This window comes from Aulostomus chinensis, chromosome 1, assembly GCF_037954235.1.
Source record: "Aulostomus chinensis isolate RoL2024-O1b breed Wild chromosome 1, RoL_Achi_v1.0, whole genome shotgun sequence".
Taxonomy (NCBI): Eukaryota; Metazoa; Chordata; class Actinopteri; order Syngnathiformes; family Aulostomidae; genus Aulostomus; species Aulostomus chinensis.
In genome coordinates, this window is record NC_141320.1 from 59,399,144 (window position 1) to 59,419,001 (window position 19,858).

The 19,858-nt window shown below is 46.4% G+C and overlaps 4 protein-coding genes across 6 annotated transcripts; all 4 read left to right on the forward strand.

Annotated features, from left to right (window-relative positions):
- The first annotated feature begins 390 nt into the window (after positions 1-390).
- abcb6a (ATP binding cassette subfamily B member 6 (LAN blood group) a) lies at positions 391-6,697 on the forward strand. The gene is made up of 20 exons (XM_086179563.1): positions 391-729; positions 1,061-1,581; positions 2,175-2,315; positions 2,404-2,593; positions 2,669-2,761; positions 2,830-3,022; positions 3,114-3,235; positions 3,397-3,506; positions 3,584-3,649; positions 3,765-3,890; positions 3,976-4,052; positions 4,140-4,203; positions 4,275-4,360; positions 4,453-4,510; positions 4,597-4,701; positions 4,842-5,016; positions 5,086-5,198; positions 5,280-5,374; positions 5,446-5,514; positions 5,602-6,697. Exons 2-20 carry the CDS (start codon positions 1,069-1,071, stop codon positions 5,756-5,758), a joined length of 2,553 nt encoding a protein of 850 aa, XP_086035689.1. The 5' UTR covers positions 391-729; positions 1,061-1,068; the 3' UTR covers positions 5,759-6,697.
- Positions 6,698-6,863: 166 nt separating this feature from the next.
- Positions 6,864-10,500, forward strand: cnppd1 (cyclin Pas1/PHO80 domain containing 1). The gene is made up of 8 exons (XM_086179692.1): positions 6,864-7,082; positions 7,606-7,708; positions 7,838-7,919; positions 8,008-8,128; positions 8,270-8,398; positions 8,477-8,538; positions 8,620-8,737; positions 8,812-10,500. The coding sequence occupies exons 1-8, from the start codon at positions 7,020-7,022 to the stop codon at positions 9,445-9,447; spliced, it is 1,314 nt and encodes a 437-aa protein (XP_086035818.1). The 5' UTR covers positions 6,864-7,019; the 3' UTR covers positions 9,448-10,500.
- A 753-nt stretch (positions 10,501-11,253) lies between these two features.
- prkag3a (protein kinase, AMP-activated, gamma 3a non-catalytic subunit) lies at positions 11,254-14,289 on the forward strand. Of its 3 annotated transcripts, none has more exons than XM_086179817.1 (13): positions 11,254-11,616; positions 11,707-11,740; positions 11,817-11,917; positions 11,997-12,078; positions 12,155-12,213; positions 12,291-12,351; positions 12,440-12,494; positions 12,596-12,722; positions 13,182-13,347; positions 13,430-13,467; positions 13,533-13,679; positions 13,752-13,943; positions 14,096-14,289. In XM_086179817.1, exons 1-12 carry the CDS (start codon positions 11,599-11,601, stop codon positions 13,866-13,868), a joined length of 1,005 nt encoding a protein of 334 aa, XP_086035943.1. In that variant the 5' UTR covers positions 11,254-11,598; the 3' UTR covers positions 13,869-13,943; positions 14,096-14,289. The 3 variants fall into 3 exon arrangements, with proteins under 3 accessions (XP_086035943.1, XP_086036023.1, XP_086036105.1); XM_086179897.1 differs by having other exon boundaries at positions 13,752-13,845; XM_086179979.1 differs by having other exon boundaries at positions 12,291-12,336.
- A 311-nt stretch (positions 14,290-14,600) lies between these two features.
- Positions 14,601-19,346, forward strand: retreg2 (reticulophagy regulator family member 2). The gene is made up of 9 exons (XM_086180751.1): positions 14,601-15,201; positions 15,727-15,830; positions 16,326-16,356; positions 16,631-16,760; positions 17,359-17,443; positions 17,576-17,713; positions 17,998-18,086; positions 18,172-18,307; positions 18,571-19,346. The coding sequence occupies exons 1-9, from the start codon at positions 14,948-14,950 to the stop codon at positions 19,338-19,340; spliced, it is 1,737 nt and encodes a 578-aa protein (XP_086036877.1). The 5' UTR covers positions 14,601-14,947; the 3' UTR covers positions 19,341-19,346.
- The last annotated feature ends 512 nt before the right edge of the window (positions 19,347-19,858 follow it).

A 19,858-nucleotide genomic window follows, 5' to 3' on the forward strand; every position in this document is an offset into this window, starting at 1 on the left:
ATGAGCTTGAAATTGAAAAAAAGTGTCAAAGAAATGACCTAGAAATTAGTGACTTACACCAAAATATGTGAAAAAGGAAGTTAAATTTCACTTAAAAATTGGAAAATTGACATGCTGAGGACCCCATGGCGATCAGAGATATGCCTGATGTCATTCTAACTGAAATGATTTGATATTGCGCTCATAGTTCATATTCACATTTACTCCTAAAATTAGCCATTTTGCAAGCGTCCTTCATCACTTAAGTGCATTTTTTTGAATGATAGTGCACTGTTAGTTTTTTCTTTTATGTTTAATAACAGTAAGATTTATAATATTGACAATTTTGTTTCCCATGTGCCCGATTCCCTCCTTGATGTGTCGATTCCGTCTTCATCCCCTGGGGGGCGCTGACGTTCCAGCCATGCTGCCGCACACGGTTGTGTAAACCGCTGCGTCTTGCTGCCGAGTCAGGTTGTTGTTTAACACGCACGACTCCGCAAGGACACACACTTCAGCAGCATGTAGACACGCTTTAGACAGAAACTATGACAGACGGGCAACTAAACTCAGGTCGTACTTTCACTGCTCTGTCAGGTTCTGAGCCTTTAATTGTGTTAAAGCTGTGTTTGTCCGGCTAAGCTAGCTGAGTGCTAGTGAGTTTTTAGCATCATCGTTAGCTAACCTCTGTGTGTGACAAGGGGAGTGTTTGCATCGTGTGACGTTGACAGAAGCCGACCAACTTACAAGGTAATGCCGCGAATAATTCGCTGACATGTTTTGTAGACTACATGAAACAAATTGGATGATAATGCTAAGTGAAGTTAGCATGTGCTCCCTTTAGCTTCCCGGTGTTTATGGGATGTGTTACACGTTTGTCATTCTTGTGAAGTGCTTCTGTACTGTAGGTTTTGTTGCAATTATGTTTGTCATGTCTGTTGTTACTGTGTGGAAACGGTTGTCATGGTGGAAGTGTATATCTATCAGCTAATATAGGGAGTTATTTGACGGAGTTGAAAGAGAGGAAGTGTGTTAGAAAGCTATATTTAAGCGTGGCCCGTGTATTTCTGTCTCCTCCTAGCTGAAGCCATGCTGCTCCATAACTACTGTGAAGCTAATGCCTCCATTTCCCACACCTGGCTGGATGAGGGCATCTCCCCCTGCTTCTACTTCACTCTGGTCCCCGCCGTCCTCCTCACCATCTCCTTCTTCCTCGGCACCATCCACTGCTTGTGCTACCAGAAGTATGGCACAGCAATGGAGCCTAAATTCATCCCGCGCTCACGCCTCTACGCCCTCCAGCAGGCCATCTCTGTCCTTCTCCTGGTCCAGTTTCTAAGTGGGACAGTGTGGAGAGCTGCCAACGGAGGGGAGCTCCCAGGCTATGTGGTGCTATATGGTTGCTTCTGCGCAGTAGGCTGGGTCTGGGCTATTGCCTTACTCAGGGTGGAGAGACACAGGGTCCTGGTGATGGATCGGACACGGGGTCACAGCACCGCCCTGCTGCTGTTCTGGGCTGTGGCGTTCTCAGCCGAGAACCTGGCTTTCATCTCCTGGTATAGTCCTCACTGGTGGTGGAGCCTGGAGAACACTGAACAACAGGTGAGTGAAATATTAATGGCACTTTGACGCACTCCTCCATTCAGGTTAGTACACACTGATAAGGCGGTCACTCATCTGTGTGATAAGATATATTTAGTGCAATTTGTGTTAATGGTTCATTATGTTAGAAGAACAAGAAAGGGGTGTGTGTGGGTGGAGTGTTTTTGTTGTCATTCCTATTCAAGCTGTCGGTCTTGTTTCCAGGCTAACAAAGCATGCTATTAATGCTAACAGAATTCCCATGCTTTTTTTTTTTTTTTTGCTTTTTTTTTGCTGAGACATTGGACCCATCAACTCAAAAGGCCCAATCTTGCTCCTCCCACTTCCTGCCAGTGCAAGATTGTGACCACGTACTGGGTTGTATTTTCCCTGTGGGAGCCCTCATTTTTGTACAAATCTATTTTTAAACCAACCTTGAATAAATGGTGTACCCCCATTTAAATTCAAATGTAATATTCCAATAGAATTCCCCCAAGAAGCTTGCTTGTTTTCTAAGAATTGACTCATCTAATGCAGCGCTCCCATGCTCACGCTGTTTAACTGCCATGTTATAATCATACTGATGGGTTTTTAATTGTCTATGAACCACACAGGTGCAGTTCTCCCTGTGGCTGATCCGCTACGTTGGCACAGGACTGCTCTTCTTCATCGGCCTCAAAGCTCCTGGGTTGCCACGGCGACCGTACATGCTACTGATAAATGAAGATGAGAGAGATGTAGAGCAAAGCGGGCAGGTAGACATTATGTTTGTTTGTTTTTCAAATCTTGCTACTTAAAACATGCGACATCACCTTTCTGCACCGGTGTATTTCTTCATCTTAGAGTCTTTTAGGTAGAACAGATGAGAACCAGTCCACCTGGCAGGGTTTTAGCAAGAAGGTGCGTCTGCTTGTACCCTACATGTGGCCCCGGGGGAACATCTTGCTCCAGCTCCTCGTCCTCTTCTGTTTAGGGCTGCTGGGAGTGGAGAGGGCCATTAACGTCTTTGTTCCTATTTACTACAAAAATATCGGTGGGCATCTCATCCTGATTTGTAGGCTGCACAAGGAAGAGGGCTTTTATTAATCAGTTCTCCTTCTTCTGGCAGTAAATGAGCTGACTGGCGGGAGCAGCTGGCCCACGTTGGCTTCTACAGTGTGTATTTATGTCCTGCTCAAGTTCCTGCAGGGCGGAGGTGCAGGTAGGCCCGTGACGACCTCTCAACCCGCGTGTCCGTTCTCCCCTCCTTAATCCTCGTCTTCCTCCCAGGTGCCTCGGGGTTCGTCAGTAACCTGCGCTCCTTCCTGTGGATCCGGGTGCAGCAGTTCACCAACCGCGTCGTGCAGGTCCGTCTGTTCGCTCACCTGCACTCCCTCTCCCTGCGCTGGCACCTCGGTCGCAAAACGGGCGACGTGTTGAGGAGCATCGACCGCGGCACCTCGTCTATTAACAGCTTGCTCAGGTAAGACGGCGAGGGGAGAGTGTTTGAGGGATCATAAATATCTCATTGGTGAGTAAAAATCAATTAAACTCTGCATGTTTTTTCTCCCCAGCTACATCGTTTTCAGCATTTTCCCAACAATTGCTGACATTGTCATCTCCATCATTTACTTCATTACTTACTTCAACGCCTGGTTCGGCCTCATTGTCTTCGTCTGCATGGCTCTCTATCTGAGTAAGTAACTGACCGTCCAAATGATCTTCCTTTTTTAAAAAAAAATCATGCTGGCTAATTTGTATTGTTTTTGACACGCTGACTCAATAGAACTTGTTGATTGTGTGTGTGTGTGTGTGTGTGTGTGTGTGTGTGTGTGTGTGCGTGCGCGTGTGTGTCAGCTCTGACCATCATCATCACCGAATGGAGAACCAAGTACAGACGAGACATGAATCAGCAGGACAATAACGCCAAAACGAAAGCCGTGGACTCCTTGCTGAACTTTGAGACGGTACTTTAAAAACACCTTCCTGCCTTTTTGAATTCCCACATTCCCACAGCTGATCTTGACTTCTGGCTGTTGAACAGGTGAAGTACTACAATGCAGAGAACTATGAGGTCAGCCGGTTTGAGGACGCCATCTTGGAATACCAAGTAAGTCTGACGCATTGCTAAAGCATTCGTTGTTTTTTTTTTTACGTTTCGGCCGGGAATTGTTGTCTTGCATCTTGAAGATTCCTTTGGTAGCATAACGGTTCCGCTACTCCAGGTGTCTGAGTGGAAGACCCAAGCATCCCTAGCCTTCCTCAACCAAACACAGAACCTCATCATCGGATCGGGCCTGTTAGCGGGTTCCCTGCTCTGTGCCTACTTTGTAACCGAGGGGAAGTTTCAGGTACTGGCTGAACATTTCTCCAAGCGCAACGTGTGTTTTACTGGTGAAACGTGAGGAACAACAGTTCGAAATGTTCTAATCGTAGGTCGGAGATTTCGTTCTCTTTGGTACTTACATAATCCAGCTGTACACCCCTCTCAACTGGTTTGGAACCTACTACAGGTAAGAACAATTGGAACCTGTTTCTAGAAGAGAAAGATTGAGAACAAGCCATTAAATAGGTTTCTGCTTTTCTTCTTTGTACTCCAGAATGATCCAGAATTCTTTCATCGACATGGAAAGCATGTTCAAACTCTTTGAAGAAGAGGAAGAGGTACACTTGATCATCGATGACTGTACGATCATGTATTCTTCTATAATTGTTGTCTTTGTCCTTTGACGCAGGTGAAAGACGAAGTCAACGCAGGCAATTTTCTCTATAAACTGGGAAAAGTGGAGTTTGAGAATGTTTACTTCAGCTACACAAATGGGTCGGTCCACGGTTGTGTTTTGATCGTCAAATTAAAAGTTATTAAATCGATTGATGACGTGTTTGTTTCACAAGTGCTTGTGTTTCATCCAGCAAGGAGATTCTCAAGGACGTGTCCTTCACCGTGCTGCCAGGACAGACAGTGGCCTTGGTAAGGCGGATTTAAGTTTCATTAGCGCCACCTCTGTTCAGACTGTGTCATCAGTTCATGTGTCATAACCCCCCGCCCCCACCCAGGTGGGATCATCAGGGTCTGGGAAGAGCACCATCATTCGACTTCTCTTCCGTTTCTACGACGTCCAGGGAGGCTCCATCTGTATCGATGGTCAGGACATATCCAAGGTGAGTGTTTGGCAGCCAGAAAAGCCCTTCCTGGTCTGGAGTGAATGAATTTGGCTGTGCTAAGGCTACGGTATGCAAGCTATTACTAAAATAGTGCACAGCACTCACCATGGCTGAAACTGTGTTAACTTTGTCCTCAGGTGAAGCAGAAGTCTCTACGAGCTCACATCGGTGTGGTTCCCCAGGACACGGTGCTTTTCAACGACACCATCCGAGAAAACATCCGCTACGGTCGCATCTCTGCTAGCGACCAGGAGGTGGAGGAGGCAGCCATCGCTGGTGATATCCACGATAAAATCATGACGTTCCCTGAAGGTAATTGATTTGACTCCAGTGGATGTTTTGTTCAGGCAGCGTCAGTTGACCGTTGGTGGTTTCTGGCAGGTTATGATACACAAGTGGGCGAAAGAGGTCTGAAGCTGAGCGGAGGAGAGAAGCAGAGGGTCGCTATCGCCAGAACTATCCTCAAAGCCCCGCAGATAATCCTGCTGGACGAGGTAAAGAACCGCGACATGTTTCTCTGTTCGCTGGAATTAGTCGATTTTGCTTCTACTCTCACATTTTGTGTGTCTCGGCAGGCCACATCTGCTCTGGATACACAGACGGAACGCAACATTCAGGCCTCGCTAACCAAAGTGTGCGCTAACCGTACAACAGTCGTCGTCGCTCACAGGTAAAGCGTGATCCGAGTGTGGCTTTTTAGCTGAAGAGCAGAGAGGGTAACTGTGTTTACTTGTGTAAAAGGTTGTCCACCATCATCGGAGCAGACCAGATCCTGGTCATAAGCGACGGGAGGATTGCTGAGCGAGGAGGGTAAGCGCCTTGTTCCTCTCGGATAACATTATGAAACTTCCTAACTCCCCTCCTACTTAAAAGCAGTTCTGCTTTTTGCCTCTGCAGACACGAGGAGCTGCTGCAGAAAGGAGGCCTGTATGCAGACATGTGGATAAAGCAACAGCAGGCCCAGGACACCGACTCTTCATCAGAGACGGAAGCCAAAGACAGCAAGTCTGAGAAACTGCAGCCCCCGTCCACCTCCAGCCACCAGAGCCACTGAATGTAGCCTGGGTTTTATTAGCGAACCCTGCGTCGCGTTACTCCTCTTATTATAGCTGCTGCAAATGTTTTTAAGTGTTGTGACTGAAGGTGGACATGAGATGGTGCCTTAAGACACTCTGGATATCAAAAGACATAAAGTTGTCCATGTGGGAACCAGAGGTAAATTTGGAACACCTTTTCACATGTTTGCGCCTAAACTTGTGAAGCATTATTTTTAGCACCCCTCTGCTATTTTAATGTTGTTTTAGTTCGTATTTTGTATTCAAAACTGACTTCTGTTTTTATTATTTAAAGAAAAAAAAAAACCAAAACACTGCAGCTTAAATCTGACCCGAGGCATGCATTATTTGAAGTTATAAAAGGGAGTGTAAGTGAGGGAATACAAAACACTAAAGTCTGCCTCAGCACTGAAGTGGAGGGGCTAATTATTCTGTTGCCAGCTGAATAATGTATGAATACATGAAAATCCTGCGTGTACAAGCTGCCAGGTTGTTTTTTTTGAAAGTTTTCATCGCCTATTTCTGATCTGTGCCGTTAGATGAAGTTGTACTTCTCCAAAAAAAACAAACACATGTAAGCATCTGTTTATCTTTGATCACTGAGAAGAAGTGTTGTCTTCTGAATGTTTGTCACCTATTAATGGATACACAAGATGTTAAGGGAAAATAGAAGAATCTTGTGGATATGTTTTAGGCTGGCTGTTACACAACCCGCATCTGCCTGCCAACGGCAGTTATGATTAAGACATTTAAAAGGTTTTTTTTGGTAATTATACATATATATATATATCTGCATTTAGTGTAATAATACATCTGACTAAATGTGCTATTACAGCAATTTCTGACTCAGCCCATGAATTTGTCAATTACCTCTCAGATGGTATGGTTCGTGAAACACTTGTAAATATTGTTTTGTCTTGATTTTATCAACAATAAAGGCTTTTATGTATGATTTTCTCTTTAATGTAAAAGTTTTTTTTTTAAATGTGAGTAAAAAAAACGTTTAAAAAAAAAGGGATTCTTAAAATAACTTAAGTCAGCAACTCTTGCGTAATTGTTTCATGGCGAGCATTTGCGCCCCCTGCCGGTCATGTCATTTGTAGCAGTCTCGAAAGGAGGGAAACAGCTGGAGGCTTCAGTCGGCACATTCTGTCCCCAGTTAGGGCGTGTTGTTAAACAAGCTAGGCGGGGGCCAGGCCAGGCAGTCGTCTTTTTTAAAAAAACTCAACCCCCCAATGTTTAGCCTTTAGTAACTTAAATATGGATTTCGACGCTTTGTTTAACGAGAACACAATTCAGTTTTCGGACTTCCAGGAGTTCACGGTACGTTGTTTTGCTAACGCGGTTGCGGCTCAAGCTAGGCTAATGCTAGGCGACGTAGCTAGCTAGCTTACGGTTAGATAAGAACGACCGTGATGTAACTTAAATGTCCCTCTTCCAGCTTGTTTACTGTAAACGACAGTTAGATAGCGATTCACATTATGTTTTTGTAATTATTTTATTAAAGCTAAATAGGGCCCATAGGTCATGCTAGGAACAACTGCTAGCCTTTATGTTGTATTGGTCTTATCTCCACTCTTAGCATTAGGAATGTAGATATTGATGTGGCCTTGTGTTTGTTGTCAATGTATATTGAATAAGAGTCAATAAGCAATGCTGGTAAGCGTCATGTGTGAAAGTCATGTACTTCTCATGACAAGTTTGTAAAAAAAAAAGAAAAGAAAAGAAAAAAAAAGTCAACTTAAGTGTCCATAGCAGACACTCCCTTTTGAGCTGGCACTACTTTCAGATAATATAACGACGTGAAAGTCTTTTGTGAATTCAGCTGAACGTGTTGTGTTGACAGTTTATTCCTGGACACCAAAAATTGACCGAACGAGTGAGAAAGCGACTGTATTATGGCCTGGATAAAGAAGTGTCACTCGATGCTCTCTCTTGCCCCGTAACAGGTGAGTTAAAGGTTTACAATCTGCACCATAGCTCATGAATAACCTTTGAACTGGCTGACGTGTTCAGCGTTAAGTGTGGCGGATGAAAACAGTCGGTCATCTTTTGTCTCCATGCTTGTGGTATTTTAGATATAGCTGTCGAAATCTTCCAGAAGTCTGCGCCCAGCCCGATCAGAAAACTCCACAAGAAATATGCTGCTCACGTTGCCAGGTTTGTGCTGTGGCATGAATTATCACAGGAACCAAGACATGGTGCAAGAAATTTGTAATATGTATTTTTTTGGGGGGGGGGGGTTTAGGGAGGCTTGCATCTCTCCGTGTGCCATGATGCTAGCCTTGGTTTACATAGAACGACTCCGACACAGAAACCCTGAATACCTTCAGAAGATATCCTCCTCTGACCTCTTCCTGATCTCCATGGTATGTGTTTGGGGTGTAAAGGTCGTTCTATAACTGTCTCAGTGTTATTTTGAGCCTGTGTTCATATTAGAAGGCAGTTTATTCCTTACTGGCTGTCCTCCTGTTGTCTGAAATATTCATCGATCTGCCGCTTTGGATCAGATGGTTGCCAGCAAGTACTTGTATGATGAAGGAGAAGAGGAAGAGGTTTTCAACGATGAGTGGGGAGCTGCCGGGAAGCTCGACGTCCAAACCGTGAATAATCTGGAGATGAACTTCTTGAACGCTATCGTAAGTGTCTTGTGTGCTGTGAGTGTGTGGGAATGCATGTCTGGCTCCTGATAGCAACCGATGTGTTGAATCTTGTAGGAGTGGAGCCTGTTCACAGAACCGAGGGATTTCTTCGACGTGTTGAGCGAATTGGAAAGCAGGTGTGTGGTTAGAAATGTTAAATTCACAGGTAGATTTGACCGATTTTGGGCCTGAATCGACTCAATCATCTGTGTTTGCAGCATTGCTGAGCGGGAGGGGATGAAACGCGGATGGTTTTCTTACACCGATCTGTGTGTGCTGCTGGAGCATTCTGCATGGAACCAGGCCCTCACAGCCATCTACCAGCACTTTACCAAGGTGAGGAGGGATTTAACTGCATCAACAGCCGTGAAAGGAACCTCCATTTGTACTGACCTTATTTTATTCCTTAGGTATCCTGTATGCTCGGCCTGGTCTATCTGACAAGCGTGGCTGGTCTTATCGCCACCAGCACTGTGCTGCACCAGCTCAGTCTCTCTCAGAGCGGCCAGTCCCTGCTTCCACCTGCTGCTGACATGGGCCCCACCCACCTCCAGACCTCCAGTATGAGCTCAGAAGCTCCAGCTGCGGCCCAGCGTCTCCCCTGTTGTGGTCTGGCAAACAAGAGTCTTAACGGTCGGACCAGCACACCTGGAATCCATGACGAGCAAAGTCCGCCGCCGGCCCCCTCTCAGACATCCGTGTTGTGCATCTGGGGCTCCCTCCTCGCCTCTATGGGTCAAATACATCCTGAAACAAAACCTGAGGTGGATTCTCCCCAGACCTGGTCTACCGCCTCCTTCCTCTGTCCTGGCTGTCTCTCAACCCTCCCTCCACTTCAGTGCGGGCTAAGAAATACCTCGACCTCCTTCTCTCTTGGGCACCTGCGTAACCGCCATGCACCGTGGCTGGCCCCCACCCTCTTTGGAGGCGCAGATGCAAGTTTGAACTCTCGCCTGGGCGTATTTGCACCTGTACCCCTGGGACCCTGTCATCCAGAGTCTATGTTACCTATCGCCACACCTCAAGCTCTGCTCATGCCCGGCTAGAGACCCAGCAGCGCCACCGCCAGCCCTGTAGACTCTGCAAATGAAACCAGCATTGTTTTTCATGACTCGCCGTGTTCTTCAGGTCACGTTTTTATTTGCTATCCAGATGGAGAGTACAGGTGCAAACTAGCGCAAGCACTTCTCAGAGAGGGTGAGTTTGAACACAGCACAGGGTAGAAATTATACACTTAATAGTTCACTATCGCAGAGTACATTTGCCACAGTTAAAATGCCACAGTGTGGAGTTAATAACCCCTTTTTGACCTCAGAACGTTATTTGAAGATTTTGTTCATGTTTCCTTGGCTGCAACCAAACTGTTGGGCTTGTATTCTTGAAGTTCAAACCTGTCGGGCAGCAGTGTAGCGACTTGCTTGGTGTGTTTCTGGGTGACAGCAGCTGCTATATAGAGGCTTCGTGGGCAGGTTGATGGACGTGCGGGGAGTGTTCACAGTAAGTTGTTAAGTTTGTTTTTGTTTTTAATGAAGAGGCTCAGTAAGAAGAAGGGACTTAACCAGTTTACTTAACTATATTTGCTTTTGTTGCCATGCATTATTCATGTATGTCTACAATGGCCTGGCCAAAGTGGTCTCACACACATGCTGCAAGCACTGATTTTGTACATCACGTGGTACTAATGGAGGAACAAAACGCCCCCAGCTCCGGTGGATTTTCACCTTCTTTGATTTGGGGCGAAAGTGAGCAGACTTCTCTCATACCTCAGTGTGTCTGTCACCCGGCGCCACGATCCTCCTCTTGCAACTGTAGCGTAGCATGCATTGTTTTCATTTTATATAGTCAAAGATTCTTCAACGGGTTGTTACGTACACTTAAAAAACAAGAAGGGGTATCTTTTTTTTTTTATCCCCCCCCCCTCCGCGGGGGAACGAGCTCGTTCGCTGTCATCACCAGAACCGCATAATCAGATAACTGCTAGTTAGCTTAGCCCGGTAAACGCTAGTGGTTGGGCATGGTAGCATACCGGCATCTTGCCAGGCTCAGCTTCCATAACCTCCAATTAAATTATATCACAATTTTAAATGATGGGTTGGTAGACATCTCGGGGGGGGGGGGGGGTTGGTGCGCAAGATAACACTCACCAAGAATCATTGAGCTAAGCTAACTAGCAAGCTGTGGATCTCTTAAGGGCATCCATCGTCCGGCTCTGAGGAGGACAATGAGAATATTAAAGACATCCAACTCCAACAGGGTATCTCTAGACGGGTCGTACGAGGGAGGAAGGTTTCTATCAGACGTGGACTGCTGGCTTTCATAGTTTCCGGTAAAGGTTGATGATTTTGAAGTGAATACTTGGCTCTAACTGCACATCTTTGTTGACATGGACTTGATTCTGCACATTTGGCTCCATCTCCACAACAGCAACACCTTTCACTCCACCATCACTGCATTGTCGGTCCTCCTGTTTGACACCAGAAAGATTTTTGAATACTTCCTTTTGTTATATGCGCAGTTTTACATGGCCTTCTAAGGCAACATGGTCACCCAGGAAATTTACTTTGTAAATGAACCTTTGATAAGTTCCTCTTAAATTTGATACTTTAAAGCACAAAAGTCCTTTACCTCTGTACATGATGTAAAAATGTGTAGAAACCCCAGAATTAATAAACAATGCATTTCTTTGTGACGGCGTGTCGTTTACTGAAGCCTACGAGGGTCTGGAGGTGGCCACCGACAACATGCATAGACCGTCATTGTACCCTTGACATTTACATAGACAATAGGTCATGCCATCTCTGGAATAGCTGGAGAAACTGTATACGAGTCTTGAGAAATCCGAATTTGCGTGACGTTTTTAGCCCGTAAGTGGTCGGATGCATCGTATCTGCAGGAAGAATAAACAAATCGATGCTTAGACAGGAAGAAAGAGATGCATTTCTTAATGCGCGGCCCGTCTTCCGGACAGCAGACGTCTACATCCACCACAGCCTGTAGTGTCCCTCCCTCTTGACCTGCAGCCAGCTCCTACCCCTCCCCTCCTCTGCTCTGCTCTGCCACATACCACTGGAGAGCTCCTAATATAGTTCCAACTGTTTGTAGGGAAAGAGCGAGGAAATGAACGCCGTCACCAGCCTCCTGCGTCTGCTGCTGTTTTGAAAACAACCTCTTTTTTTTCATGGACACACGAGAGAAGCATGGAGCCTCCCTCGAAGGTGAAGGAGGAGAAGCGGGTGATTCAGCAGCCTTGAGGATTTCTGACTATCTGGATAATGTCATGTAGAGAATGTCTTGTTGTGTTGTAGGTGTCACTCCCAGAAAAGAAGTGGCAAATGCGAGGTAGGGCTCACTCACTCTGGGTGTATGTCGATGGGTGTGTGTGTGTGTGTGTGAACTGTGTCTGTGTCTCCTGCAGAGGCTGATGCCACCGTCTACATGAACTTCATGAAGAGTCACTGCTGCTACGACGCCATTCCAACCAGCTGTAAACTGGTCATATTTGATACAAAACTACAAGTATGGCTGCAAGAACGCTCACATTCACCTGAATTTGGGCTCCTCTGCCTCTCTGACTGAGATTCTTCTACTTCTAAAGGTGAAAAAGGCTTTTTTTGCACTGGTGGCAAACGGACTGAGGGCTGCGCCACTCTGGGACAGCAAGTTACAGAAATTTGTGGGTAAGGCAAGGTTGATGGTGACATTATTTGGTGTGAGTTCTAATTTAAGAACGTATCAATCCCCTCTTCTCTCTAGGGATGCTGACTATTACAGATTTCATCAACATTCTTCACTGCTATTACAAATCCCCCATGGTGAGGACTTTTTAACATCCTCGTTATATCAAGGAACGTTTGCTGCGGCTAATTTACCGTCTCGTGACTCACTGTAGGTTCAAATGTACGAGCTAGAGAGCCACAAGATAGAGACATGGAGAGGTGATTCATTTCAAAGTAAATAACCACCACAGAGCAGTGACGCCATCATCCGTGCAGCTTGGTTCCATTTGTATTAAAGCTTTTGTTATTTTTCTTTTTTTAGACGTCTACTTAAAGTTTCCCGGTCCGTTTCTTATTAGTATTTCTCCAAACGCCAGGTAAGTGCGTCAGTGTGATTACTGTTGATTCTTATCGATCGAATAAGACGGCGTGATGACGTTACGATGAAGATTTTCTTTTTTTTTCCCCCCCTCCAAAGCCTCTTTGAGGCCATCTACTCCCTACTCAAATATAAGATCCACAGGCTGCCCGTCATCGACCCACAATCCGGGAATGTCCTGCACATTCTGACCCATAAAAGAATTCTTAAATTCCTCCACATATTTGTAAGAAAACTTTCATTCATATGATTTATTCTCATTTAATCTGCTGTTTTGGGGATGTTCAAAGGAACTTTTTAGGAAATAAACTTATTTTCCATCCCCCTCCCAGAGCCGCACAAGGGGACAGATACCCCTCTCTCTTCTGTGCTGAATTTGAGAGCCACCTGCTGAGTGCTAGTTAGCTTAGCACAATGAATGCAAGCGGATGGGAAGTGTTAGCATACCTCTGTCTTGCAAAAACCTGCACTCCCTCCTTTTTTTTGTGTTGTGGTTCATGGACAACCCTGATTTATTTCATGCAGGAAGAAGTATGCTAACCAACCCAGTTATTGCGAATCTTGGTGCTAAGCTAACTTGCCGGTCTTTGTGGGTCTTAGCTCTGGAGTGGATGGACAATAAGTGTATTCACCACAAAACTTCCTGTGTTTTTTTTCAGCGTTAAAACTATGACTGTGTTTTCAGGGTAAAAGAGTACCCAAGCCTGCGTTCATTAGGAGGCAGATCCAGGAACTCGGGATTGGAACTTTTAGGAACATCGCCACGGTTCAGCAAACAGCAACACTTCATGATGCCCTTTCCATATTTGTGGAGCGGAGGGTGTCAGCACTACCGGTGGTAGACAACCACGGTGCGCCGTAGAGTTTTTGAAGATGTGTGTCTAAAGTATTGAGAGGCGTTACAATGCTCCATTTCTTTTTCCCGTCTCTCAGGCAAAGTGGTGGCGCTCTACTCCAGATTTGACGTGATTGTAAGTACAGCGAAGAGCTGACGTGACGTGAGCAGGTTCCCGTGTTAAAGTGTCTATTTTTGTAGAATCTAGCGGCCCAGAAGACCTACAACAACCTGGACATCACCATGCAGGAGGCGGTCCGTAGGCGCACGTGTTACGTGGAGGGTGTGATCAAGTGTTACCCCGATGAAACCTTGGAAACCATCATAGATCGTATAGTCAAAGCTGAAGTGTGTATTTTGTTCTACAAAGATGTTGATTGATATGAAATCATGAGATCACCGTCTCCCTCGTCCTCCCAGGTCCATCGGCTGGTCCTGGTGGACAGGGCTGACGTGGTGAGGGGCATCATCTCCCTGTCTGACCTGCTGCAGGCCATGGTCTTATCTCCCGCAGGTATTGACGCCCTTTTGTCCTAGCACCAGGGGATGGAGGGTCCCCATCCCTGCTTTATTGCCTGTACAGGCTTCAGTCCTGGCTGTGCTCTCAGGCAGGTAGGCTCTGGAGCCCCCCCCCCCCCCCCCCCCCCGCAACCCTTGTGCCATGTGCGGTGCCTTGACATGAGTTGCACTGTGAATCATGTTCTGACATAAATGCTTATTAATGTCTCTCACATTTTTTAAGACTCATATTTGTTGTCTTTCAGATATTACTGAGTGAAATAAGAACCATAGGAAGAGAAACACACACATACACACACACACACACACTGCTGTTTACATGAGGATGTGTCTCCTGCTATTTCCAGACCACAATAATGGACATATAATAAGCCAGTCTTGTCCATAGTGACTGCATTTGATCAAATTGATCAATATGTTTACTCTGGGTTGTACATTTCTGTATTAAACATTTATAATGAATCTCGTTGCCTTCTTGTTGGTCTTCTTCAATCAACATTTATCAGTCCGCAAAATAGCTGTGAGAAATACAAAACTATGGAAATTTTTTAAATAAACCTCACGGAACTCGTGTTGGTAATTGTGGTTTTACACGACTGGGGAAGACAAAAACATAGCGTTCCGAACGGGTCGTGTGAATGCAGTACTGTTTTAGAACGCACCGTGGCGCACTTCTCGTTTAATCCTCTCTCATACAGTAAACAAGGAAACACGTGATTACTTTTTCATGCGCGACGGGCCTTGTGATCTGTCCGTGGATTCGTCCGCCCGTCTGTGTCATTCGTGCATCAAGTTCGCGCTTACTTCCACGAATGAGGACGGAAATCAATTTAATTTCGACCTAATTGTGTGTTATATTCCAATATAGGACTGTGTATTTATTTAGTACAAGGGATTTGATGTTTTCATGTAACGTCTTTGTAATCAAATACTAGCATGTATTGAATACGTTGCATATGGTTATGTTGTGAATGTAAAGCATGTTTTTATTTTGAAAGCCATAACCGGAAGCTTTGCTATATTTGAGTTTATGCTTAACATTGATTTTTCTATATACCCCGTGATCTCCCAAACAACATAACAAAGTGGGGGGAAACATGGCGAGTGGAGAGGAGGCCAGAAGACGCCCCTCGGTAACCTCCTCTTCGGTCGGCCTGGAGGCTCTCTTCCCCGCTGGGACGTCGGAACACGCCTGCGGGGACGGGAACCCGGAGCTCGTCCGCCTGCGAGAGCGTCTCCAGGGCTGGCTATCGCAGTACGAGCCCTTGCTGCTATGGGTGCAGAGGCTGCTGGTGTGGGAGAGGCCGTTGTACAGCATCTCGGTCGCCCTGACACTTAACACATTATTCTGGTAAGCGTCGAGCTTTTGTGTTGTCACGTCCCTGACAGCGCGATGAGGCAGCTGGAATCGTTAGCCTGCTAGCTGGCTAGCTAACCTCCGCGAGGATATTAGCAACGAATGTCAGGATAAATTAGCTAATCCCACGTCTTTAGCCATATGCTAACGTAGCTTGTAAGCTAGTTTAAACTTAATAATTACCGTGGCAAACGTGGCGTCATGCATGAAATGACATCATTGCTTGGTGAAACAGGTGGCCAACACATTTTTACCCCTTTATGCTAACTCGTAAGTTTAGCTGTTTTGTAGCCCAGGCCGACGAACCACTCCTGTCACTCTGAACGGTCCGGGCCTCGTTATAAATCAGCTGCAAGTGACAGATCGTTACTGTCCCCGTATCAAGCAAGGCCGTCCAGCCAGGGTGCTATGCAGATGCATTTATAACGCCCGATTTGGAGGCGAGCACAACTGCTTTAAATGTATGTTTGTTGTGCTTTGTTTTCTCCTACGTTAATAGCGTTTATTGCGTCTTCCCAGGCTCCTGTCCTCCACCTCCCTGCGGCCGATGTTCCTGCTGAGTGTGTCCTTGTTGGGGCTGATGCTGCTGGAGAGATGGAAGCCTAAGTTGCCTATTATTACTGGTAAGACCAGGCATCTACTAAAATTTGAATTTTGCCCTTAGGCTTTGCCATTTATTGCGCAAGCAATTGCTCACAGTTGAGTCAATAAAATAAAGGAATATGTAAATGAGGGCCTTAAGAAACCTGGTAGATCTGTGTCAGGGTTTAGCTTTAATTTCTCCAGACTTTCAAATCCACACTTTTGTTGTTCTTTTAAATGTGAACGGAGCATAAAATGTAGGGTTTTTCAGTTTACCAACAAAATTATGCAATGCACTGCATAATAAAATCAGCTGGTATGACAATTTCAAAGTGTTTGGTAATGCTTTCCAGCAGCGAATTCTCCTTCGATGACTGGCGCTGAATTGATTAGTCAACAATCACACGATCAAACACGCTGCAACATGTGCATCAGACCAGTGAAGAGCCTTTAATAACCACGCCAGAGTTGTACTTTGATTGTTTGCCTGTATGATTGATGATCTGTGGCTAACTGTGTATTCTCTCCTGCTGTAGTTCAACACGCAGACGCCCCCCCCATACGAAGGTGTGTAGTGTTAACACGGTGAACGGAATTATACCTCTCATCGTAACTGCTTTGAAGCCACCGGTCTAGTTTCCTCAGCTGTGTGTGTGTGTGTGTGTGTGTGTGTGTGTGTGTGTGTGTGTGTATGTATGTGTCTGTGTGTGTGTCTCCCTCCCTCCCTCTCCGCTGTGGTCACATGGAATTTCAGAACTCTTAATTATAACGTGGAAGCAATTTTTCACCTCCTTCTCATGTTTGGCATCTCTCTCGTGTGTGTGTGTGTGTGTGTATCCAGTGAAACAATAAGCGTGGAGCAGCGTCTGCTCAGCGTCCCCGAGCTCAGCCATCACCTGGCCGAGAGCTACCTGACCTGCTGCCTGTACCTGCAGGAGATGCTGCAGTACAAACGTCAGAACCACGGGAAGGTAGGCCGCTTTTACTCTGGTGACAAGGAAGTACACGAACAGAGGAGTGTAACAGCCGCCAACTTTAAGAAATGTGAGAAACCCGCAGGAGAGGATGTCCAAACATCCACGCTGTCACGCAAAGAGATGCAGCACACAGCTCCAGATGGGCTGCATGTGGTCGTCCTGAACAGCTTGGTCCGGTTGGTGAATTGGCAATGGACAATTGGGGAGGAAAGACAAAAACACAAGTATGAAAAAGGCAGAGGCGGGCAGAGAGCCGAAGAGAAAATGAAAAGATTCTCCGTTGGAGTACTTTGATATACAGGCCAGAAGCTTTCCAAATGTTTTGAAAATATCCAGAAAAAGGAGTTAAATGTAATTTACTCTGAGAGAAGTCATTGACTTGTCTTTTAAGTTACGGCGCTATTAAAGTTCATGCGCCAGTCCGGGATTATTCCAAATTATGAGATTATTTTGTGCATGTAAACAGGAAGGAGACACAGTTTTTAATCAGCTGACTATTGATGACAAATGAAGTGAAAGTCAACAACGCACACAAAATGGTTTCACAATTATTCCCTCTTCCACCCCCACCCCCCATTAATTTTTTTCCTAGTTCTGCGCGATGATGTGCAGCGGCAGCTTTGCGCTCGCTGTCGTCGGACACTACGTCCCGGGAATCATGATCTCCTACATCATAGGTGAGCCGACTCATCCGGGTAAACCTCGAGATACGGAGTGTTTGTCACAATCTCTTTTTTGTTTTCGTTATTGTAATAATTAGAATCGCTAAAGAAGGCGTGCTTGTCGTTTTTCATCTGTAAATGTTCCAGTCCTCAGCGTGCTCCTTTGGCCGCTGGTGGTGTACCACGAGCTGATCCAGAGGATGTACACCGGTCTGGAACCCATCCTGATGAAACTGGACTACAGCATGAAGGGAGATACCGAGCCACGCAAGCACGACAAGAGGAGTGAGTGTATCTCTGACACCCCTGCCTCTACACCTTGATTCGTGTGTGTGTGTGTGTGTCAGATGACACCAAAAAATTATGTGAACTTTTTGTTTTTATTGTGTCTCCACCGGTTACGTAAGTGGAAGAATGTTAGCGATCTGGTTGCCATGGTTACATTTGTAACTAAATCCCATTTGTCACAGACAGTGGGATTTACTGTTGCTCTTTTGAAAGATGTGCTGCTAAACTTGTGGTGTTGTTTTTGTGTGTGTGTGTGTGTGTGTGTGTGTGTTTCATAACAGAGGTGAAAAAGGAGGTGGAAGAGGGGGACGGGCCAAGAGCTGAAACAGAGAGCGAGAGCGAGGAGGAGCTGTCTTGTTTTGCCCCGACGGTATGGACTCACAGTAGATCTAGTGTTCCTGCGTGCTGATCTGAGGTCAGCTCTGTGCCCTTAACGCCCTGGTTTTGTTTCCCAGGTGGATGTTAAGACCACGGCGCTGGCGATGGCTATCACTGACTCTGAGCTGTCGGATGAGGAGGCGTCCATATTGGAGAGTGGAGGCTTCTCGGTGTCCAGAGCTACTACTCCTCAGCTCACTGATGTCTCTGAAGGTAAATACCACCCATGTCAGAGTGACACAGGAGCGTCTCCCAGTATAGAAATAGCCTCTCACTGGGGAGGGAGGGAGGATTGATGGTTGGGGTCTGGAGCCAGTCGGAATTCACAACGTTGAGTTCAGGTATGTGGGGATTACTCAGTGGAGGCTGATGCAGGATCAGCAGCGTTTTATTTAAAAGAGATTCCGAATCAAGTCTAACGTCCAGTTAATGAGTGATCATCTTGATATTTAGTCGCTGCTTCCTCTGTGCTGCAGACCTGGACCAACAGAGTTTCCACAGCGACCCTGAGGAGTCCTACCTGCGGGATCTACCTGAGTTTCCCTCTGTTGAGGAGTTCCCATCCCTGGAGCACAACCTGCTCCACTTTCCGCTGCGCAGCTCAAGCCAGGGAGACGGAGCTCAGGCTGCATCGGAGGGGGAGCTGCTGAGCCCCGCCAGCCTCCTTATGCAGCACCTGGCATCCCCACTCCACTTTGTGAACACGCATTTCAATGGGCATGGACGACCACCTGGCGGGGAGGAGGGTGTGTTGCCTGTGTCAGCCCAGAAGGAGGAGACTGGGAAGCCGGAGGGGGAGGAGAAGGAGGCATCAGTAACCCAGGGAGCGCAGCGTTCTCTGGAGGCCTTGAGCGAGGAGATAGTGACCACGGCCATCTCCACGGTGGTGCAGAACACTCTGTCAGCCCTGCTGCGCACCAGCGAGGCGAGCGAGGAGCCCGCTCTGGCTGAGTTCCTCCCTACCGAAACCCCACCGGGCCCTCTGGACACCCAACCAACCACTGCTAACACTACAGTCGCCACAGTCGGGGCACTGGGTCCTGAAGAGGACCCGGAGGGCGGCGGCGAAGAGATGCCTGATGACACACTGGTACCCACAGAGGACGAGGACTTTGAGCTTCTGGACCAAAGTGAACTGGAGCTGGCGGATGAGGGGCTGGACCTCAGCTCTGACAGACAGCCGGTGGGAGGAGTCTCAGGAGCTCCAGACACACCTCCATCTCCTCAGCATCAACCGCTGTCATAGCTTCCCTGTTGCCTCCCCATCTCTCTCTCTTGTTTTGTACATTAGAATTACATTATATACATACATACTGCTATATACAAAACATTTATCAAAGAGCATTTAATACTGTTGGTTGATGGTCGACATGTGCGCTCTGCTTCGGTAGCCTGGACCGTCACATTTTGGGGATCATCCATTTATCATCTATTTTCCTAAACACACAAACGCATCAATCCGTAGGAGGTCAAAGCGCCTTCTCGACGTGGGGCGGAGCTCAGGAGGTTTATTTGTCGAGGTTGAATCCTTCCCACCTCAGCTACTGTCAGATATTTGTCTAGATGGTGTAATGGAGAGTTGGATTATAATATATATATACACATATATATATATATGTATGTTTATAAATTATTTAATTTAACAGTTGATTTGTTTTATCCCTTCAGTCGACCGGTGTGGACTCCCAGGTTTAGTAGCTTATTCCCTGAGTGAAATAATAAGTATCCTTCACTTGATCCTTCCCACTAAGTAAGTCTCTCACT